The 24,429-nt window shown below is 43.7% G+C and overlaps 1 protein-coding gene across 4 annotated transcripts in view; it reads left to right on the top strand.

Moving 5' to 3' along the window:
* Nucleotides 1–24,429, top strand: part of ADCYAP1R1 (ADCYAP receptor type I) — a 132,623-nt gene that overhangs the window by 100,845 nt on the left and 7,349 nt on the right. For 2 of the 4 annotated variants that reach the window (XR_011560569.1, XM_070767059.1), the window contains exons 14-17: nt 10,524–10,604; nt 16,553–16,682; nt 17,729–17,770; nt 21,997–22,189. Coding sequence is in view for 3 of the 4 variants with exons in the window: in XM_070767059.1 (XP_070623160.1) it covers nt 10,524–10,604; nt 16,553–16,682; nt 17,729–17,770; nt 21,997–22,185 (442 nt within the window). In the remaining variant the exon portion in view is untranslated. Of the gene's footprint in view, nt 1–10,523; nt 10,605–16,552; nt 16,683–17,728; nt 17,771–21,996; nt 23,103–23,817; nt 23,897–24,429 lie in introns of those variants that run through there. The other 2 variants (XM_070767060.1, XM_070767058.1) reach the window with 2 other exon arrangements.

Here is a 24,429-nt window from a genome sequence, read left to right as displayed (position 1 = left end):
GGAGAAGAAAGAAGGAGAAGGAGAAGAGGAGGAGGAGGAGAAAGAAGAAGAGGAGGAGGAGAAGAAGAAGAAGAAGAAGAAGAAGAAGAAGAAGAAGAAGAAGAAGAAGAAGAAGAAGAAGAAGAAGTAGAAGTAGTAAGACAACGACCACGGGGACCTTGGTGATCTTTGAGCTTTGTAGTCTTCTTTCAGACATTTCATTACCCAACTGGATAATAGCATCTGGACTAGAAGAGAGAGGGGTTTGTGAAGATGAGAAGAGGAGGAGAAATCTGGGGTTCTTGTTGTTCTCTGAGTTTGATTATTTTATTGCAAATGTTTCATGACCCAACTAGGTAACATCATCAGTAGTAGAAGCAGAGGAGAGAGCAAATCCCATTTCCTTATAACACTAATGATACTACCTAGTTATGAAATGTCTACAAGAAAGCAATCAAGTTCAGAGAGTACCAAGGATCCAAAGTTTTGTTCAGTCCATGAATAAAATCAACAGTAATTACAAGTGTCAATCATGCCTTACATTGTTGGTTACATGTCTTGCTTGTGGGAAGAAAGTCTCTTCATTTTAGTTTACATCAAACGTCAGAATTTGAGGTGTAGAGGGAAGCAGTTTTTATTAATAGGATAGGATGGAATAGGAAAAATTAAGACCTCTGATCCAAATGTTTTCCTTTCCTTCTTTGGTTGATGGTGGCCTTAGGGAGTCCTTTACTTATAACCATTCATTTAGTGACTGGTCGAGGTTTGAAAACAGTGACATGACCCTTTTTCACACTAAATGATTGTTTAAATCATCCCTTATGATCTTAGAATTAAAATCCAGACTCCTGGCAACATGCATGTTTGACAATTGCACTGTCTGCAGTTATATGAGTCCCATATTGTGATCTTCTGATGAGGAAAGCCAATGGGGGGAATGGTGAGATCCACTTAACAACCATATTGATAACTTAACAACCTCAGTACTTCACAGTGGCAAGAAAAGTCGTAACAAGGGGCGAAACTCAAGAATTGATTCCAATAGCCATAGAAAAAATTGGGTTCAGTTGTGGTCGTAAGTCGAGGACTACCTGTACTTGATTTCCTTAGTGTTTGCTAGTTGGGAAGGTCATTTAAGAAGATGACCAAGGTAACACCAGATAAAAGGAGTAATTTCCAGTGATTTATTAATATCAGAATAAGCTTATTGCTGTTGCTGCTGGTGCTTTCTTCTTCTTCTTCTTCTTCTTCTTCTTCTTCTTCTTCTTCTTCTTCTTCTTCTTCTTCCTCTTCTTCTTCTTCTTCTTCTTTTTCTTCTTCTTCTTCTTCCTCGTCTTCTTCTTCTTCTTCATCTTCTTCTTCTTCTTCTTCCTCTTCTTCTTCTTCTATTTCCTCTTCTTCCTCTTCCCTCCCTTCCTCCTCCTCCTCCTCTTCTTCTTCTTCCTCTTCTTTCTCTTCCCTCTCTTCCTCCTCCTCCTCCTCTTCTCCTCCTCCTCCTTCTCTTTCTCCTCCTGTCCTCTCTCCCATCCTCCTCCTCCTCTTCTTCTTCTCCTCCTCCTCCTCCTCTTCTTCTTCTTCCTCTTCTTTCTCTTCCCTCTCTTCCTCCTCCTCCTCTTCTCCTCCTCCTCCTCCTTCTCTTTCTCCTCCTGTCCTCTCTCCCATCCTCCTCCTCCTCTTCTTCTTATCCTCCTCCTCCTCCTCTTCCTCTTCTTCTTCTTCTTCTTCCTCTTCTTTCTCTTCCCTCTCTTCCTCCTCCTCCTCTTCTCCTCCTCCTCCTCCTTCTCTTTCTCCTCCTGTCCTCTCTCCCATCCTCCTCCTCCTCTTCTTCTTATCCTCCTCCTCCTCCTCTTCCTCTTCTTCTTCAGAAGAAGGCTTTTAGCAATCCCGTACATACGTAGCTGTTCTCCAGGAGGATCTCTTCACAACCCAGTCCTTCAGATCTTAAAAATGTGTGCAGAGGTCACTGCTGTGCCCATCCATCTTGCTGCTAGCCATCCTCTTCCTCTCTTTCCTCCCTCACTTTCCAAACGTCAAAGATTGTCACGTTTTCTATTCTCCAAAGCAACTGAGGACAAGAGAAGAAGTAACGGTGGAAGTTTATAAAGGAGAGATGTCTAAAGAATGGAAGCAGCTTCCTTTGGATGAGAAGGTGAAACATCTTCAAGAAAAAACAAAGAAAGTTCAGTTGCCTCTTGAAAAAGGACCTTCATGGCATCAAGGAGAGAAGCAACCTAGAACTTAGGAGACATTTCCTATCAGTGGGAACTATAAAGTGGAACAATTTACCTTCAGATGTCGTGGGTGCTGGAGGCTTTTAAGAAGAAAATGGACATTTGTCCAGAATAATATAAAGGGCAGTGAGGGCTAACATTTTTCCTCTCAGTTGACAAAAGCACATACGCATGCGATAGCCCACGCAAGTGTACCCACACCCATAATGCAATGATCCCCAATGCCCCACCCCTTTTTGGGCCTAGCTGGCTTCCCTGAAGCCTGAGGAGGCCGGAAACGTCCCATTCCTATATTTCCGGTAGGCCCATTTTTCACCCTCCCTAGAGACTATGGAGGCTTTCCAGATTTCACCCTCCCAGAGACCTCCATTTGAGGCCTGTACTTACCTAGCATCCAAAGTGGGCCGCGTGGAGAGTCCAGGGAGGGCAGTGAGAGCAGAGCTAGCTGAAAATTAGTTGGCTGGCGTGCGCCCATGCACAGTGGACCTGACCTAGTGATGGTGAACCTTTTTGCCCTCAGGTGCCGAAAGAGTGTGTGTGCAAACTATCACGCACAAATAATAATAATACTGTAATAATAATAATAATAATAATAATAATAATAATAATAATAGTAGTAGTAGTAATAATAATAATAATAATAATAATAATAATAATAATAATAATAATAATTTATTAGGTTTGTATGCCGCCCCTCTCCGAGGACTCGGGGCGGCTCACAAAAGTGCCCATACCCATAATTCAATCCCCTGGGACAGTGAAAACAGCTTCCCCTGCTCCCGGAGGCCCTTTGGAGGCTGGAAATGGTCTGTTCCCCAACTTCTGGTGGGCCCAGTAGGCCCGTGTCTCACCCCTCCCCAAGCTCCAAAGACTTCCCTGGAGCCAGGGGAGAGTAAAAATCTCCTCCTCTGTTCCCCTGGAAGCTTTCTGGAAGACAAAAAACGCCCTCCAGAGCCTCTGTGTGAGCCAAAAATCAACTTGTCGGCACACACATGCACCTTGAAGCTGAGCTAGGGCAACGGTTCACCTGCCAGCGAACAAGGGTCTGCGTGGCACCTGTGGCACCTGTGCCACAGGTTCACCATCACTTTCCTAGGGCAACGTCTCATGTGCCCGCAGAGAGGGCTCCATATAAGGTCTCCTGCATCGAGCAAGGAGTTGGTCTAGAGCAGTGTTTCCCAACCTTGGCAACTTGAAGATATTTGGACTTCAACTCCCAGAATTCCCCAGCCAGCAAATATCTTCAAGTTGCCAAGGTTGGGAAATACTGGTCTAGAAGACCTCTAAGATCCCTTCTAACTCTGTTCTTCTTTAGTTCCCTTCAATCATTCCCAGTATCAGAGAAATAGATTTTCATATAATGCGTGTAAAATATGATCATTTTGAGACTGGACATTTGTGCTGCAAGTCATTTGGTTCTTAAAAAGCACACATCCCTCCTGAATGAGATTCGGAAGAAACATAAACTATTTAAAATTTCTTTTTTTTCTTTTTTTTAGATGAGGGATTCCCCCCCCCCCCAGTAAAGACAGCTGCCTCTTTCAGAGAGTCTAGGAAGAAAATCCATACCAATCAGCTGAATGCTTTATCCTAAATTATTTAAGCCATTTCCTCAACTGCTATTCTACTGCAATTAATTGATTCTGGTGAATTAATTAAAAGAAAGTCAAATAACCCATCTAGAAATGAACCTTCAATTCTTTGAAACATTTAGAATAACAGAAGTGAAAACCAGCAAGGCAGTAGTACACTATCAACTCAGATCAACAGGCCATTTTAATAAAAAGGGTGTTTTGCAATTTTATGAATGCTGAATTAATGGCTACGATGGCATAAAAATAGAAGAATTTATTATTTCAGATACTTCTGAGACAGGCAGTCCTCGACTTAACAATTGAGCCCCAAATTTCTGTTGCTAAGTGAATACAGTGGTACCTCGACATATGAGTTTAATTCGTTCCAGACCCGAGCTCGTATGTCGATCAATTCGTATCTCGAACGAATGCATTTAGATTTGGCTTTTCGCGCCGAGATAACTGGAAAAAATGGAATTCTTGCGCCACCCAGTGGACGCTCGGCTCGTATCCTGAATTTGAGCTCTGGTGTCAAACAGAAATTTTGCTCGCGTCTCAGCTCGTAACTTGGAATACTCGCATGTGGAGCAGCTCGTATCTAAAGGTACTACTGTATTGCCCTTTCTTGCCACAGTTGTAAAGTGAATCAGTGCTGTAGCTAAGTTAGGTCCCCCCCCCCGGTTGTTAAGTGAATCTGGCTTTCTCATTGACTTTGCTTATCAGAAGGTCACAAAAGGGGATCCCGTAAGACCCCCACCCCGGTTCAGCAGCAGCAGTCATAAGTATGAATCAGTTGCCTAGTGTCTGAATTTTGATCACATGGAACAGTTCGTAAGTGTGAAAAATGGTCATAAGCCACTTTTTTCGGTGCTGGTGTAACTTCAAACATAAATGAACTGTTGTAAGTGGAGGACTCCCTATGCTTATTTGACAATTTTTTTCTCCTTGTGGGCGGATGTAGTTTACTCAATTCCTAATTCAATATTTTCAAAGCATGGCTGGGCTTTGCGTTTTCTTTCCCTTGCAATTTTGATGGACGATTTCCATTAGGACGAGTTGCAATGTTGCCGACCCTTATTTCCTCTAAATGTCAGGTTTAATGGTCCGTCATCATCAGCCATGAACCGTAGCAGAAAAATAGGTAGAAAGGTAACATCTCTGGAGCAGTGCAGAAGCTTGTTGATAGAGAAACCGGTCTCTATGGAGGGTGTTTTACAGAATTACACACTAACAGGAATATAAAGGGTCTTCGGAGGTCTTCTACTCCAACCCCCTATACCAATAGCTAATCTTTTTTGGTTTGTGTGCCAAAAGAGTGTGTATGTGTGCTATGGCACATGCACGAATGACCACACCCATAATTAAATGCCTGGGGAGAGCGAAAACAGCCTCCCCCACCTCCCGGAAGTCCTCTGGAGGCCGAAAACGGCCTGTTTCCCAACTTCTTTTTTTTCCCAAAAAAAAGAAGACAAAACATACATACATAAAAGAAAACAACAACAAAGCATACAACAAATAGCAAATAAAAAAGGAGCCCTAACTGCTCCGTTTTTAGTAGAAGTTTCTAAAACAAACCTTTTATCAATCAGATCATACTAAAAGGGGAAAAAAGAATATGTACTTATATTTTTCTATTATTTACAGGTATTCATATTGTTTACAATTTTGTAATAACACACTTTATAGTCTTGATTTTTTAGGTATTTCTTCTGTTGAACCAAATATAGACCCTTTCCCAGATTTTATAGTATTCAGTCTCTTCTTGACCCCTCAATGTTTCCCAACTTCTGGGGGGGCCAGTAGGCTCCCCTTTCACCCTCCCAAAGTTCCAAAGGCTTCCCTGGAGCTGAAGGAGGATCTCTGAAAGCCAAAAACGCCCTCCCAGAGCCTCTGTGCAATCCAAAAATCAACATACCTGTACAATTATTATTGTTGTTGTTGTTGTTGTTGTTGTTGTTGTTGTTGTTGTTATTATTATTATTATTATTATTATTATTATTATTATTATTAATTGGATTTGTTTGCCACCCCTCTCCAAGGACATGGAGCAGCTCACAACAAAAATAGATACAATAAAATACAAATCCAATATAAACTAAATTAAAAACCCCATTATTATAAAAAAACCTAACAATTCTAAAACAATCATACCAGTCTCATATGTTGAGTCAGGAAAGGTAAGGGGAGAGGTCAATCCCCCCATGCTTGGCGGTATAGCTGGGTCTTCAACATCTTGCAGAAGGCAAGGAGGGTGGGGGGGGGGCAATTCGAATCTCAGAGGGGAGTTGATTCCAGAGGGCCGGGACCGCCACAGAGAAGGCTCTTCCCCTAGGTCCCGCCAGACGACATTGTTTAGTCAACGGGACCCCAAGAAGGCCCTCTCTGTGGGACCTAATTGGCTGCTGGGATTCGTGCGGCAGAAGGCAGTCCCGTAATGGAGCTGAGCTAGGGCAACGGAGCTGAGCTAGAGCAACAGCTCGCGTGCCAGCAGATATGGCTCCACGTGCCACCTGTGGCACCCGTCCATAGGTTCGCCATCACTGCCCTATACCAATGACAGCTAATCTTTTTGGGTTTGTGTGCCAAAAGGTTGTATATGTGTGTTTGTGTCTGTGTGTATGCTAGCATGCATGCAAGCACCCACACCCATTCCCTCCGCTCTATGCATGTTCACTCCCCCGTGCTGACCCTGTGCATGCGTACAATCCCCCCCCCCTCACCATTACCATGCATGTTCACAGGCTTCACTGAAGCCTGAGACGGTGAAAAAATGGCCAAGTGGCCAAACCGAAAGATCGGAAAAATGGCACCTTGGCTCTTATTCCAAGTGTGGTCTTTCTCGTATAAAATATAGAAAGTATATTTAAAAGTATAAAATAAAGTATAAAAAGTTTGAAGTACAACATATACTATCAGTTCTCAAGATCTCGTGCTATCCTTCTACTAATATAGCCTAGGACAGTGATGGCAAACCTTTTTTTCCCTCAGGTGCCAAAAGAGTGTATGCACCTGCTATCGCACATGCGCAATTGCCCACATCCATAATTCAATGTCTGGGGAGGGCGAAACAGCTCCTCCCATCCCCTGGAGGCCTCTGGAGGCTGGAAATGGCCTGTTTCCCAACTTCTTGTGGGCCCAGTAGGCTTGTGTTTCGCCCTCCCCAGGCTCCAAAGGCTTCCTTGAAGCTGAGGGAGGGTAAAAACACCCGCTCCATCCTCCTGGAGACTCTCTGGAAGCCAAAAATGCCCTCCAGAGCCTCTGTGTGAGCCAAAAACCAGCTATCCGGCACACACATGCACATTGGAGCTGAGCTAGGGCAACAGCTCGCATGCCAGCAGATATGGCTCCACGTGCCACCTGTGGCACCCGTGGCATAGGTTCGCCATTACTGGCTTAGGACTTTATTGGCTTTTTTTGGGCAGCTGCCGCTCACAGCTGGCTCAAGCCCCGGAGTACAAAAAACTGCCCAATGGGCAAACCGAAAGTTGGGAAAAACAGACTTCCGGTTTGATCATTGTGCTGTTTTTCAGAGCCTTCAGGGAAGCTTCCTGGAGTGCGAAAAACAGCACATCGGGGAAAACCGGAAGTCTGTTTTCTGAACTTCCATTTTGCCCATTGGGCAGTTTTTTGTACTCCGGGGCTTCAAGGAAAACATAGAAGACTGACGGCAGAAAAAGAGCTCATGGTCCATCTAGGTCTTTTTCTGCCGTCAGTCTTCTATGAAGCCTCTCAGAGGGCCAAATTGCCTTCCCCAATCAGATGGCCTGTGTGCTGGAACTGACACAGAGCAACCCTTCACGTGCCCTCCAGTATGGCTCTGTGTGCCACTTGTGGCACGTGTGCCATAGTTTTGCCATTATGGCCTATACCATTTTGAACAAATGATCTGTTGTTGAAGATCTGCAGTGATGGACCACCCAAAACAGAATAACAACCGAATAATAGAAGAGATCTCGGAGGCCTTCTAGCCCAACTCATGCAGGAGACCCAATGCCATCCCAGACAAATGATTATCCAATCTCTTCTTAAAAACCTCTAGTATTGGAGCATCCATGACTTCTGGAGACAAACAATTTGGCTTATTATTTTTTCATTGTCAGGAACTTTCTCTTTTATTTTAGGTTGATTCTCTCTTGCTTCCTGTTTTTATCCCTTGCTTCTTGTTCTGCCTTCTGGTGCTTTGGAGAGTAGCTTGACTCCCTCTTCTTTGGGACAGCCCTTCAAATATTGGGAGACTGCTATAAGGTCACCCAATCCTTTTCATCAACTAGACATACTCAATTCCTAGTAACGGTTCTTTATATGTCTTAGCCTCCAGTCCCCTCTTTGTTGCTCTTCTCTTCACTCTTTCCAGAGTCTCAACATCTATTTTCTATCGTGGCGACAAAAACTGGATGCAATATTAGCAATAGCATTTAGACTTATATACCGCTTCGTAGTGCTTTTACAGCCTGCTCTAAGCGGTTTACAGAATCAGCATATTGGCCCCAACAATGTGCATTGTTTGCATAATGTTTACATATACATCCAAATAATAAATAAATAAATAAACAAACAATCTGGGTCCTCATTTGACCCACCTTGGAAGGATGGAAGGCTGAGTCAACTTTGAGCCGATGGTGAGATTTGAACTGCTGAACTGCAGCTAGCAGTTAGCGGAGTAGCCTGCAGTCCTGCACTCTAACCACTGCGGCACCCGGCTCTTATTCCAAGTATGGTCTTTCTAGTATAAAGTATAAAAAGTACAGTATATTAAAAACTATAAAAGAAAGTATAAAAAATTTAAAGTATACCATATACTATCAGTTCTCAAGATCTCATGCTATCCGTCTACTGATAAAGCCTAGGATTTTATTGGCTTTTTTTGGCAGCTGCCGCTCACAGCTGGCTCATAGCTAAATGTTAAGTTAATTTTGATTTGAAACTGATATCCCCAGTTCTAGTCCAGCATCTTCACCACACCAGGACATTTAAGTCAGGAAAGGGCAATTAATATCCCCGAGCTTCTTAGAATCATCAAATTTCAGTAGTGCAGTTGCAGAATATGGAATTTAGAATTCTTTGAGATTTCTTTGGCCAAAAAAAATCCCCCTTGCTCATCCAACCTGGGTTTAACCTTCAGAAAAGCCCAGTGCATTTCCAAAACAAGGCTAAACTATTGGAACCTCCCAAGCAGAAGAAATAAAAAAAAGGGAAATGTCATTTTCTTGGTATCTTGTACCCATTTTGTACCATCATCCTACCCATCAAAGCAGGGGTGTCTCCAAATTTGGCAAATTTAAGATTGGTGGACTTCAACTCCCAGAATTCTCCAGTCAACATAGCTGGGGAATTTCAAAACAAATATGAACCAGTTGCCAAGCATTTGAATTTTGATCCTGTGACCATGTAGGTGTGAAAAATGGTCTGAAGTCAGGGCTGTTGTAATTCTGAATAGTTCCTAAAAGAATGGTCATAAATCGAGTCTTCGGAGAGGGGCGGCATACAAATCTAAGTAATAAATAAATAAATAAATTAGTTATGAAATAGAATAACCTCATCTAGTTGTCTGGTCTACCTTGCAAAACTGACATCATTGGGGCTGCTTGAACCTTAACCTAGTGCAGGGCTAGGCAAAGTTGGTTCTTCTATGACATGTGGACTTCAACTCCCAGAGTTCCTCAGCTGGCATGATTGGCTCAGGAATTCTGGGAGTTGAAGTCCACAAGTCAAAGAAGAGCCAACCCTTGACCTAGTGCATTGAGAGTTTTCATGAACATTTAGGAATATTCCTATATTTGCACCCATGTCCTCCTTTGTGGGCTTAACAAGCAATGCAGGTAGTCCTCGACTTATGACCTTAACCGAGCCAAAAAAAATATGTTGCTAAGTGACACATTGGCTAAGTGAATTTAGCTCCTTTTTAAAAAACTTTTCTTTCCATCGTTCGTAAATTGAATCACTGCATGACTTTTAAGTCAATCAAACTTCCATGTTGATTTTGTTTGATTTTGCTTGTCAGAGGGTTGCAAAAATGTAATCACCCGATCCTGGGAAACTGCAACTATCATAAATACTGGTAGTTCTCAACTTACAACCACAACAGAGCCCCGCATTTATGTTGTTAAGTGAGTTTTGTCCAATTTTACGACATTGGTTGCCACAGTTGTTAAGTGAATCACTGAAGTTGATAAGTTAGCAACCTGGTTGTTAAGTGAATTTGGCTTCCCCAAATTCATGGGGATGGATGCTGCAAAAGTTGTCACTTTTTTCAGTGCCATTGTAACTTTGAACGGCCACTAAATAAATAAATAAAATGAACGGTTGTAAGTCGAGGACTACCTGTTACAGTTGTGGCTTTTTCTACACTGAAACTTCAGCTAAATTCTCTCCCATCTTTGCTTCCTATTTACCCATTATTTCCCCACCACCGCTGCTGCTTAAGATCCCGACACTGTTATCACCCGCCATCTTCATTTGTTCCCTCTGCTTGACATTGTCTGCTGCTGTCGTAGTGCCACACAACATCACACCTTGCTTTCCTCACACCTTCTGCATCGCTTTTGCCTCCGGGCCATTGTGCTGATCAGTTTTATGGATTCATTAATCGATCGGTTTTTGAGGAGGATGTTTAAATTGGACGGAACTGGAGAGGAGTCGAGAGGAGAAAAGCAAATTTTTTTTGTTTATTTTGTGTTTTGTTTTTCTGTTTTTTCTTTTATTTTCTTTTTTCGGGCTGACCTCGTCCCACACTCAGCAGCTGCGTTCAGAAATGCTACTGTAAGTCCGAGAGGACTAACCAGCATTCTTGCAGGATGGCTGAACTATCCATCATCACCCTGTAAGTGTGCGGAATCCCGTGGAACGATGTCTGTGTTTTTGACGCATGCCGCTTAAAACGTCGCGTGTGGGAGTTTTTGTAAGCGCCGGCTTGATGTGACAATGGGGTTTGCTGCCGCATGGTGCCTTGCTCTGTCTTGTCATGTGCTTTTTGTCGCTGACGGTGTCGTCGCTATTGAGGAGCGACACATTGAAATGTGTCGATCCGTTGAATCAAAATACAGATAGTCCTCGACTTACAACCATTCACTTAACGACCATACCAAGTTAAAATGGCGCTGAATAAGGGGATTTTAGGACTGTTTTTCATACACTTACGACCGCTGCAGCTTCCTCAAAGTCACGTGATCAAACTTCGGGGGTCATGTGATCACCTTTTGAAACCTTCTGACAAGCAAAGTCAATGGGGAATCCGTATTCACTTAACAACTGGGTTACTCACTTAACAACCGCGTTGATTCCCTTAATGAATGTGGCAAAATGAAACAAAACTCACTTAACAGCTCAGCTCAGCAGTGGAAATTTTGGGCGCAATTGTGGTCGTAAGTCAAGGACTCCCTGTGGTAGAGATTGTTAAGGAGTGTGCAGAGTAATCTGTGAATAGTCAAAGGAACACTTACGCAGAGGAAACGTGGAGGTGTAGCAGATACCCAGCTGATAGTCCAGAGAAAATAAGTCAACAACTCTCAATACATATGCAATATTATAAGCCTTACTTGTTCAGCTTACAAATACATAAACCAATATTTGAACACATAGTTATTACAACAGCTGAGACAATACAGAAATAGCAATGAATAGCAAATCAGGCAGTGATGGGCTGCCAAAATGTTTACTGCCACACTGTGGACATGGCTTATTTTGTGGGTGTAGCTTGGTTGTCATTGACCGGGTAGGAGTGGCTTGCTGGCCATGGGACCAGGTGGGAGTGGCTTGACAATCATGTGACCAGCAGTGGGTTAAAGCAGTGTTTCCCAACCTTGGCAACTTGAAGATATTTGGACTTATTTATTTATTTTTATTTTATTTATTTATTTTGTCCAATACATAATACACGTTGAAGAGAAAGATATGTAGTAATATAAATAAAGAAAAGAATAGAAGAAAAGATATAAAAGTATAGGTGAACATATTTGAAAGGAAGAAAAGATGAATGAGATAAGGACAGGGGACGGAAGGCACACTGGTGCACTTATGCACGCCCCTTACTGACCTCTAGGAAACCTGGCTGGGGAATTCTGGGAGTTGAAGTCCAGATATCTTCAAGTTGCCAAGTTTGGGAAACACTGGGTTAAAGATCATGTGACTGGGTGGGAGTGGCTTACCAACCAAAATAAGTTTTCAAATAGGTGCTTGGACTCTTTTTCAGTTGATGAAGTCACATTATTTGAATAGCCACAAAAAGGAGAAATGATAGGCCTCATTATTTGTTGAGGAGCACAGTAACATTTTAAGGTTTTGTCCCGAACCCCCAAGGTTCAGTAGGATAACAGATTAGGCAAATAGCTCAATTTTCTTTCATTGCTATAAAAGTTCAGTTCTAGATAATGATTAGAAGGATTAAAGCATTTATGGGTAAAAACATACTATTTAATTATTTCCTATTTAGGGATCATACTAAAGTACTAGAAAAGGAAGGACAATAAAAAATACCATTAAGTATTCAATAAACAGCACATAATCTAACTACCTCCACTGCGACTCCCCCCACCCAATGAGGGCAGCAGCGCATGACTGGAATCACCCCTCTGGCTCCCCCTTATGGCAATCCATAGCACTAGCAATAGTGTTCTATTACATGTAAGCATATATTGTTGGTTTATTTTATATACAGTGTTCCCTCGATTTTCACGGGGGATGTGTTCCGAGACCGCCCTCGAAAGTTGAATTTCCGCGAAGTAGAGATGCGGAAGTAAATACACCATTTTTGGCTATGAAAAGTATCACAAGCCTTCCCTTAACACTTTAAACCCCTAAATTACAATTTCCCATTCCCTTAACAACCATTTAGATTATTACTCACCATGTTTATTTATTAAAGTTTATTTAAAAAAATATTTATTAAAGGTGGATGAAAGTTTGGTTATGACATATGACATCATCGGGCAGGAAAAACCGTGGTATAGGGGGGGAAACCGCAAAGTATTTTTTAATTAATATTTTTTAAAAACCGTGGTATAGACTTTTCGCGAAGTTCGAACCCGCGAAAATCGATGGACCACTGTATTGTCAAACCCAACTAGTTATGTACATAGCACTAACATAGATTACAGCTCTTTTTGTTCAATTGTGTCTTTCTCTCCCAACCCACAGAGTCCTGGTGCTAATACCCATATCACAAGAGGGTCCTTTGGGTGTGATGTTTTAGTGATAGATATACAGTGTTCCCTCAAATTTCACAGGTTCGAACATCGCGAAAAGTCAATACCACAGTTTTTCAAAAATATTAATTAAAAAATACTTTGCGGTTTTCCCCCCTATACCACAGTTTTTCCTGCCCGATGATGTCATATGTCATCGCCAAACTTTCATCCGCCTTTAATAAAAAATTTTTTTTAATAAACTTTGATAAATAAAAATGGAGAGTAATAATCTGAATGGTTGCTAAGGGAATGGGAAATTGCAATTTAGGGGTTTAAAGTGTTAAGGGAAGGCTTGTGATACTATTCATAGCCAAAAATAGTGTATTTACTTCCGCATCTCTACTTCGCGGAAATTCAACTTTTGAGGGCGGTCTCGGAACGCATCCCCCGCGGAAATCGAGGGAACACTGTACATGTTTCTACAGAGCCATGCCAATTCTTCCTCGTAAAATAAATCAGTTCTGATTTCTACTTTTCACATACAGCTAATCTCGACTTAGCGGCCCTTCACAGTTATGACGGACTTCCCAGGGTTCCTTCCAAACAAGGATTCAAAATTCCAATGGCCACCCTCCCGTCATGGTCACATGATCATGTTTTGGGGCACAAAGCCCGCATTTATGGCCATTTACTGTGTTCTGTGGACACCTGAGCACAATTTTCAATTCTTACAAAAAAATGTAAATTTTTGTATAATTTACAAAAGCGCCATTGTGAGCAATGGAGTTGCTTAAAGAACCACTGTGTTCATTTGACGCCTGCTTTTACTTAAGAGCTGCAACAACAACAACAACAACACACACACACATAAAATTGGCTGGTGGTGACATGCTTAGTGACAGGCATAAGATTTATTTATTTATTTATTTATTATTTAGATTTGTATGCCGCCCCTCTCCGAAGACTCGGGGCGGCTCACAACAGAATAGAACAAATCATAAATAATCAGAAAACTTTAAAATTTATACAAGCTTTAAAAGAACCCCATAAACTAACAGACGCACACACAAACATACCATGCATAAATAAAACATGCCCGGGGGAGGTGTTTCTGTTCCCCCATGCCTGACGGCAGAGGTGGGTTTTAAGGAGTTTACAGAAGGCAGGGAGAGTAGGGGCAGTTCTAATCTCTGGGGGGAGTTGGTTCCAGAGAGTCGGTGCCGCCACAGAGAAGGCTCTTCCCCTGGGGCCCGCCAACCGACATTGTTTAGTTGACGGGACCCGGAGAAGGCCCACTCTGTGGGACCTAATTGGTCGCTGGGATTCGTGCGGCAGTAGGCGGTCTCGGAGATATTCTGGTCCAGTGCCATGAAGGGCTTTAAAGGTCATAACCAACACTTTGAATTGTGACCGGAAATTGATCGGCAGCCAATGCAGACTGTTCTGTGCACGACCCTCGAATCAAAACCCCCAACTCAAAAATCCTTTATTTTATGAATAAATCAAACTCTTTATTGATATAAGCACACATAACAAAAAGCAGGTTTTAAATGGCCAAGAAGAAGGGAGTATTTCCTCTTTACAGCTAAATGTCAACAATGTCTGGGAAAGGCATCAAACTCAGCCAATTCAGCATTCCTAGATTTTCACTGTCCATTTGTCATTTAAGCATATGAATTTTGCTCACCGGAGCCCTGGCAGCAAGCATCCAACAGAGAAATGAGTAGTGTGGTGGCAGAAATCATGCTTTTAAAGCCGTGTTCAAGCACATCCTCAGTCTCACATCTTTTCTATTGAACGACGTTGAATCCCCACACCCAGTAATGGGCAGCCAAAATTTTTACTGACACACTGTGGGTGTGGCTTATTTTGACGGAGTGGCTTAATGGTCATGTGACTGGGTAGGAGTGGCTTTCCGGCCATGTGACCAGGTGTGAGTGGCTTGAATGATCATCATCATTCAAGTGAACTGTTAAGTCCTCAACTTACAACCTCACCAGTGTCGCTCGCTGGGGTGACAATTTGCTTCGCGTTTCCCGCGCTCTCCTTCCTGGGTTGCCCTCCCGCCTCAGGCTGGGTAGCTAGGTGAATGGGTGCTGCCAGAAGCATAAATGCTGCCAGCGACGCTTCCACCCACGCCTTCTGCTTGCACCTCAGGTGGAAGGTGGCCACGTGAGGCTGGAGGGAAGCTGGGCGGGAGAGAGGGAAGCTCGTCCGAGGTCAGGAAGGAGGAAAGAGGAAAAAAGCAAGGAGCGCAGATGCAGCAGCAGCAGGGGAAAAAAGGAGAGCCGAGCTGAGACCAGTAATCCAGGAAGTGATAGCCGCCGATCAGCTGGAGCTGCGCATGCATCTTCATTTACACCATTGGAACTGCGTTCCACCCTGTCCTGCCTGCTGCCCACCCAAGATCCCTTGCCTTAATACTCCTGGAAGTGACATCACACCACAAAGAGGCTCAGTGAATACACCAGTACCTTTTATTCTGCAACTCCTCTCGCCTTGTGAGCAATCTTCTATAGTGAGGGTCTATCCCCTGACTTTCCACTCTAATGTCTTCCTCATCCTCCAACTAGGACCACTCCTCCGTTGTCACATCAGCCCCCTCTAGTGGTTCCTCAGGCCGACTCAGGTCACTTTCTCCCTCTCGCTCTCTGCTTCAGCTGGCAACCCCCCCGGTTCTGGGAATCTCCTCAGAATCTGACATGACAAGGAGCACTCACAACACAGATGAGGGCTATACAGGCTACAGTTCATTTAGTGATGACGGCAGTGGGGGGGGGGAACTATTAGGATTGTTTTTCAAATGTAAGACCGTTGCAGAATCCTCCCAGTCATGGCAAATGGTTCATACTTATGACGGTTGCAGTGTCCCGAGGTCCTGTGATCCCCTTTTGCAACCTTCTGACAAGCAAAATCAATCAGAGAGTCAAATTGACTTAACAACTGTGTGACCTGCAGGGATTCACTGACCAACTATGAGATGGAAAGTGGTTTAAAATGGGACAAAACTCGCTTAAACAAATTTCTCACTGAGCAACAGCAAGTTTTGGGCACGATTGGATGGAGAGATGGGCAGTGTATGAATTGAACAGGTCAAGTAAAAATAAATGAAATTAAATAGAAATTAGTCCTAAGCAAAGGCCAGCAATGGAGGCAAAAGATGATTAACATTATGGGGTACTGATAGAATAGGATTCTTGTAGCTCGAGGTTGTGAGGTCCTTGGTGCTCTCGGACTTTAGTAGTTTTCTTGCAAATGTTTCATGACCCAGCTAGGTAATATCATCAATGTTAGAAGGGAAGGAGGTTTGCAGAGAGGAGGAGAAAGGAGAAGAACTGTGGGGCCTTTGGTGCTCTCTGAGCTTGGTTGTTTTCTTGCAGACATCTCTTGACCCAACTAGGTAACATCATCAGTACTGGAAGGGTGTGGGTGGGATTCTAGTTTTTAACACTGGTGACATTACCTAGTTGGGTTGGGAAACGTCTGCAACAAAACGCCAAGGACCCCACAGTTGTTATAGGGTGCTTGACTTCAAATGGGAAATCCAAGCTAATTCTTTCCAGCCCTTGATAATATATAGGAGATTAGAAGTACTCCTGGGCTCAATGAGGACATGTAACTTTCGTTGTTTGGTTTACCTCCACAGGCGGTTGGCCCGATCCACCTTGCTACTCATCCCACTCTTTGGGATTCACTACACAGTGTTTGCCTTTTATCCAGAGAATGTCAGCAAAAGGGAGCGCTTGGTTTTTGAACTGGGTCTCGGCTCCTTCCAGGTGGGTTATATAACTGTAAATAGTTCATTCTTGTTCTCTCTCTCTCTCTCTCTCTCTCTCCCTCCCTCCCTTCAAGCATCCCATGGAAGAATGGGGTTGTCATTAAAACGTCAACTTGATTGTGTAAACCAGTGTCCACGGAGAGGGGCGGCATACAAATCTAATAAATTATTTATTATTATTATTATTATTTTCAACCTCAGCAACTTGAAAATATGTAGACTCCAATTCCCAGATAGCATGCTGGCTGGGGGATTCTGGGAATTGAAGTCCACCTATGTTAAAGCATATTGGCTGGGCAATTCTGGAAGTTGAAGTCTACCCCTCTTAAAGGATGCTGGCTGGAGAGTTCTGGGAGTTGAAATTCACCTGTCTTAAAGCAGCCAAGGTCAAGAAACATTAAGGCAATGAAATATTTAATTACTCAGTAGATTCTCCCATTTTGACTGATAGTTTTCAATACCCATAGGTTAGAAAACCACTCATAATCTCCTGGTTACTCACCAACATGTTCCTTCAAGTTTTTGGTAAACGCTTTGTCCCTTCGCATGTCTATCTTATAAATCTACGGCCCCTGGCCCATCTTGACTCCCTTCCCGAACCTATAATTTTTTCTTTAAGTGAGAAAAACTACTTGCTGAAGACATTGGACAGCTGAAACATTATAGAGTCTCCTGCTTGAATAAAGGGTTGGACTAGAAGACCTCCAAAGTCCCTTCCAACTCTGCTATGTTATTCTCTTAAAGAAAAAAAATCCCAGCCTCTCCAGGAAGATTGAAGTCAAGAATATTACTGCCACATCCAGGTTAAGTGTAGAGTTCACAGGCATGGCCAACGCCGAAGTGGCACAGAGTTCCCTGCATTCTGTGGGGGCAACCCGAATCCCAGCCGCTTGGAGACCCAGTACGAGTTGGTACTGGGTCAGAACCTCCCTAGAGGGAAGGGGGGAAAGAGGGGCACTGATGGGTGGACTGGGAGAGTGTATACGAATAATGGCTGTCAGTCTTTGCTGTCCTTGAAGAATAATTGTTTTGTTTTTATTTCAGGGTTTCGTGGTCGCTGTGCTCTACTGCTTTTTGAATGGGGAGGTAAGATATTTTTTTAATTAAAAAAGTGTTGTGGGTGTTTGAAATGTTAGATTTGCAGGTAGTCCTCAACTTATAACTATGCATTTAGCGATTGTTCGAAATGACAACAACGCTGAAAAGAGGCGTTTATGGCCAGTCCTCAGATTTATGATCATTGCGGCATTCCCACAAGATCAAAATTTGGATGCTTGCATAATTCCAGGGACACCATTTGCTACTCTCCAACAAGTGGTGTCAATAGTGGAAAACTGGGTTCGGTTAATGACCACATGATTCACTTAGCAACTATAGCAATTTGGTTGCAAATTCAGATCTGATTCATTAAACAACCACCTTGTTTGTCAAGGAAAGCTTTTGTCCCAATTGTGGTCATTCATTGAGGACCTCCCCACAGTCATGTGATCAAAATATGGATGCTTCACAACTGGCATGCACTTATGATGGTTCCCAGGGTCATGTGACCACCATTTGCAACCTTCCGAGCTGGCTTCCAACAAGCAAAATCAATGGGGAAGCTGGATTTGCTTAACAACCACATGATTCACTTAAGAACTGCAGGGATCCACTGAACAACCATAGCAAAAAAAAGTCATTAAATTGAACAGAAACTTTGCTTACAAATTCTGCTCCCAATTTTGGTTGTAAGTCGAGGACTGCCTGTCGCAAGTCAAGGATTCCTAAGTAGTGTTGGGCGAACCCGAACCCGAACCCGAGCAGCAGCAAGCCACTGCGGCATCCTTTTCTGTAAAAATAAACAAGGAGGTGTTTATTTTTACAGAAAAGGATGCCGCAACAGCGCTGCAAGCAAAAGTAGGTGGGGAATCCCACGATGGGATTCCGGGGGCGGGGCTTTGATGTCATGGAGACTACTTCCTGGCCAGCTGAAACGGGGAGAGTCTCCGTGACGTCAAAGTCCCGCCCCTGGAATCCCTTCGTGGGATTCCCCACCTTCTTTTGCTTGCGGTGCTGCAAGCAAAAGGAGATGGAAAATCCCACGATGGGATTCCCCACTCCCCTCCCAAGTGGCGGCGTTTCACGGTGCTCAATTGAACGCTGAACCCAAACCCGAACTTTACCCAAACTTTTTTAAAAGTTCGGGTTCGGCATGCCATACACTGCAAAGTTCGGCACAAGCCCGAACTTTGCAACTCCGGTTCTCCCAACACTATTCCTAAGTGGAAAAGAAAAAAGGAGTGGTGGGGAAAATTCTTGCCCTGTGCTATGAACCCCACTCCCCCAATCCCATCTGTGTCTGCAATGGGATTCATGGAAGCTGGGGGAATTCTGGAGTTGAAGCCCACCTCTTCTTAAAGGCACAAGTTTAAAGAAAAATGTAAGAGACAGAGTCCACGTCACACTAGCATTTCTCTTAATGTCAGTGCAGGTAGTCCTCAAGTTATGACATTTAGTTCATTTAGTAGCTGTTCGAAGTTACAATGGAACTGGGGAAAAGTGACTTATGTCCAGCGGTGGGATTGAAAAAGTTTAGCAACCTGTTCTCTGCCTGGCATGGCCTACTCAGCCTCCTACACCACGGCAGGGGACAGACATTTCCACCCTCCCCAGGCAGGCAAGGGTTTCCACGTCTCCGGAGTTACCAGTGCACTCCTGAGGACTGGCACAGGAACATCTGGCAGGTGGGTGCACATCAATATGCGCTGGAAGCAAAATCTCATGCGAGGACACTCATACATGAGAGATTTCACCAATTTTTGGCGATTTCTTTGCTTCTGCGCATGCACGGAAACAAAAAATCCCCACGAAAAATTGGCAAAATCTCATGTGCGCAAGCTTTTGCTTCTGCCGTATGCACAGAAACTGAATCTCATGTGGGCAGGCATGTGCATGCATCAGGGATGCGGAGTTGTCTGTGTATCTCCATTTCCGCTACTACACTATAGCGTGGCCCGTAACGGGTGCAACTCACTACTGCTTTCTCCGAGCCTCCAGAAGAGTGAAAACGGGCTCCCCCAGGCTCCAAACGCCCCCCGGAGTCCAAAAATGGGCCTGTTTCTGGACTTTCAGTACTTTCAGTAGGCCATTTTTGCTCTCCCAGAACCTCCATGCAGGCCCTACACTTACCTTGCACCCAAAATGGGCCATGTGGAGACTGGTGGGGTGAGTCAGTGCTTACAACTACCAACATAGGTGTAAAATTAACATCCTGTTGAATCGGTCCGAACCGGCTGAATTCCGCCGATTATTATTATTATTATTATTATTATTATTATTATTTTATTAGATTTGTATGCCGCCCCTCTCCGCAGACTCGGGGCGGCTCACAACAGTGACAAAAACAATATATATTGACAAATCTAATAATTAAAATCTAAGATAACAATTGTACATTTAAAAATCTAAAAGCAAGGAACCCCAATATAAAAACATACATACAGTCATGCCATGCACTAGAACTACATAGGCAGGGGGAAATGTCTCAGTTCCCCCACGCTTGAAGACAGAGGTGACTTTTAAGGTCATTTTCCACACTTACAGTTATTATAGTATCCCCGTGACCCAGTGGTGAGATTAAGCTAGTTCGCACTGGTTCGCTAAAACCAATTGTTAATTTTATGTGCTATTTGGCGAACCGGCTGAATTGCCTGGGCCTGACCCTGCCTTTCTTGCCTGGCCCCACCTCACCCCTGCCTCCCTGAGATTCCCCCCGCCCCTGAGAAAATGACCTGTCTCAAGATCCCATGGACAACTTTAGCTGAACCACTCGAATTCCACACTCGATCCCTCACTCCGCATAGTGAAAGAATTGCAGAGAGATGCCGCCGAGCTGCGAATAGGGCTTCCGAAGATGCAATTCCTGATAAACGCACGATCATATGATCAAAATTCAGAACCTTACAATGGTTGCAGAATCCCAGGTCACCTGACCTCCTGACAAGCAAAGTCAGATTTTAAGAACTGGGTTACTGATTTAACAATCACAGTGATCACTTAACAACTGTAGCAATCTGGCTTCCCCATTGACTAAGTTTGCAAAAGAGGATCACGTGCCCCCCCCTCCCCCAAGGAGATTGCAAGCATCATAAATATGAACGGCCAGGCATCCGAATGTTGATCACGTGTCCAGGGGATGTGGCCACGGTCACTTTTGTAAGTGTGAAAAAACCCATCCTACATCATTTCTCCCACTACCATTGCAAGTTCAAACGGCCATTAAACAAATGGTTGTAAGTAGAGGAGGCTACCTATAATATTGCTCAGTTGTCATCCTTGCTAGAGACTTCAGAGCCATCGTGGTCAGGTGATTGATTCAGGTTTACAGAACGATCTGGGGATGGTAGGCTTGGTGGAGTCAAGGATGCAGTAGGAGATAAAGCCATTGATGGTCCTCCACCTGGAACAATTGGGCACACAGGCACACAGACATACTCCATGTGGACAAATCTCTCATTTGGCTTACTTCTGATGGACTTGTTTAGATTCATGCATATGTATAGGAATATTATTATTATTATTATTATTATTATTATTATTATTATTATTATATCAATACAACACAGCAAACGAGATCACTATGCTGGATTTCGTATTTCATCACCAGTCGGGCACTTCCCAAGCACCTAGGACTGCGTGATGTAGCGGCGAATTATGTTTGCCGATCCCAGTAAAGTGGCCTTTTGCAATTGACAGATGGAGATTTTGTCAATTCCGATGGTTTTCAAATGTCCACTGAGATTCTTTGGTACTGTGCCCAGCGTGCCAAGTACCACTGGGACCACTTTCACTGGCTTATGCCAGAGTTGTTGCAGCTCAATTTTTAGATCTTCGTATTTCACTAATTTCTCTATTTCTCTATACAATAATAATAATAATAATAATAATAATAATAATAATAATAATAATGATTATTACTATTACTATTACTATTGCTATTGCTATTACTATTACTATTACTATTACTATTACTATTATTATTATTATTATTATTATTATTATTATTATTACATTACTGATGAAGTACCGTAACCTAGTTGGGTCATTAAAAGTGGAAGAGCACCAAGGACCCCAAAGTTAAACCCTGTGCTGTAAATATTCTCATTGAACGGTTAACCCTTGCTTCTCCAGTTCTCTACCCTCCTGCAAACCTCCAGCTCAGCATCTTTTACTCCTTAGTGGTTTTGAAATTTGCGTATGAGCAGAATGTGCCCCTTCCCCCTTGACGTCCGAGTACATTGAAAAAAATGACCTCTTAAAGTTTCTCCCTCAAGGTGCAGTCCGAAATCAAGAGAAAATGGCGGAGCTGGAAAGTCAACCGTTATTTTGCTGTGGATTTCAAACACCGCCACCCTTCCCTGGCCAGCAGCGGCGTCAACGGCGGGACTCAACTCTCCATCTTGAGCAAGAGCAGCTCGCAGATCCGGATGTCCAGCGTCAACGCCGAGAACTTGGCCACATGAGCCCGTAAGACACACACACACACACACTAAACACACACACACACATACACACTTCTTCTCCCACCACCCACCATCATGCCCTCCCCAAGGAGACAAAGAACAATGAACCTTCACTTCAGACACCACGAAAGGGCCACATTTAGTCTTAAATAGGATGGCTTTTGGGGTGATACTTCCATCTGCCTTTTTCAAAAAATAAATAACTAAAGAAATCCTCCCTCCTTTGATGGGACGTTCCTGGGGTTCTGGAGCTTGTCATCTCTGATGGGTGGAAGAGAAGACCCCCCCCCCCTCCAAAAAATATGTTCCATCTAGGTCAGTGGTTCTCAACCTGGGAGTCGGGGCCACTGCTGGCCTTCCACTGGGACGGTAAAATGCTACGTTCCGGTAGTGATTTTCAGGATGACCACCCAGCTGCGTATCCCCGAAGTGCACCCCTGCGCACCCATATGAGATTTGGCTCCTGCGCATGTTCAGCATGTGGAATCTCACAGGAAGATGCTCACGTGAGTGAGATTTCAGAGATTTCCACGGTTGTTTTTTTTCACGGAAGCAAAAATATCACCAAAATCTCATTCACGCAAGTGTCCTTGTGTGAGATTTCTCTGGCTGCACATGTGCGGAAGCAAAAATATCAGCAAAAATCACCGAAATCTCACTCACATGTGTGCGAGGTCTCTCTTGCTGCGCATGTGCATTAGCAAAATTATCGGCAAAAATCACTGAAATCTTGCCCACACGTGTGTCTTTATGCAAGATTTCTGCAAGGGCTGGAAGCAAAAAAAGTATCGGCAAAAATCACCGAAATCTCACTCATGTGTGTCCTTGTGTGAGATTTCTCTTGTTGTGCATGTGCAAAAGCAAAATTATCGGCAAAAATCACCGAAATCTTGCTCACGCGTGTGTCCCTATGCGAGGTTTTTCTTGCTGCGCAAGGGCTAGAAGCAAAAAAATTATCGGCAAAAATCACCGAAATCTCACTCGTGTGTGTCCTTGTGTGAGGTTTCTCTTGCTGCACAAGGGCTGGAAGCAAAAATATCAGCAAAAATCACCGAAATCTCACTCATGTGTGTGTCCTTGTGCAAAATTTCTCTTGCTGCACATGCGCAGAAGCCAAATCTCACGCCAACAAGCCCATGTGCGCCCGCCCAATGCTCACACACCCATAATGGCCTCGGAGAGCACACAGTAGCGCCAAAGATGGCAGCCCTTCACTAGTTGGGACTCCTTTGGGGGGGGCAAACAACCATTTCACAAGGGTCGCCTAAGACAAAAAGGGAAAAGACACATTTCCCACGGTGTTAGGAACAAAAGCTTCTATTCTGGCGCCTTGGAACATATGTTTACAATCCGACCAATCAGGGATTTACAGTGGGGGGTGTCCCTCTCACCTTCCTGCCAATCAGCTTCAAGCTCTGTTGGGAGAAGTGGCGCTAGACTTATGGTTGGGGGTTACCACAACATGAGGAGCGGTATTAAGGGGTCGCGGCATTAGAAGGCTTGAGAACCACTGACCTAGAGGAAACAAGGCCCTGCAGACCACAATCACCTCGATACACCTGTTTGTCCCAAGAGCTGAAAAATAATCCTCCCATCTATTTCCTTTTCTCATTTCTCTGGTGCCGTTGACAGAATTCTTGGGGTTTCCAAGATGGGGGCCATGAGTCAAGAACATCTCATTAAGTTGGGTGTCTCATATCCAAATGCTTCTGGATCCCAAAATCTTGGTGTCCTCTTTTTTGGGACCAAGAACGTCGCAAAAACACTGAGCCGGGAATGACCCCCCCCTCCTCCTCCCAATGCTGGTGGTCATTGTGGTTGCAGAGACGGATCCTACCAGAATTGGCTGAGGCCACCTCCTTTCTCAGATGGGAAACCCCCCAACCCTACAAGCGGAGGGTCTCCGATTTTCCCTCTTTTGGGGAATTATCTGAATTGTTTTGTTGTTGTAGTTTCGTTTTGTTTGTTTTGGTAAGCTGTGAAATCTTCTAAAAGGGCCATCCCAGTACCATAATGTTATATTTTTTAAGACAGGCTATTTTTTCTTTCTTTTCTTGGGGTTTTTTTCTTTTAAAAAATAGAACTAATGTAGAGATAGATGTATGTATTTCCCGACATTAAGTGCCAATTAATTCCAGAGATGATTTTTTTTCTGCCAAACAACTCCTTTCATGGTTAACAAGTCACAGAAATATAGGGTGAAGGGGGAGGACTTCAAAGGGAGGATTTGGGTGGACTTTTGAT

Source organism: Erythrolamprus reginae, chromosome Z (assembly GCF_031021105.1).
Source record: "Erythrolamprus reginae isolate rEryReg1 chromosome Z, rEryReg1.hap1, whole genome shotgun sequence".
Lineage (NCBI taxonomy): Eukaryota > Metazoa > Chordata > Lepidosauria > Squamata > Dipsadidae > Erythrolamprus > Erythrolamprus reginae.
Note: the sequence above shows the minus strand (reverse complement) of the source record. Positions and strands in the feature narration are given on the sequence as shown.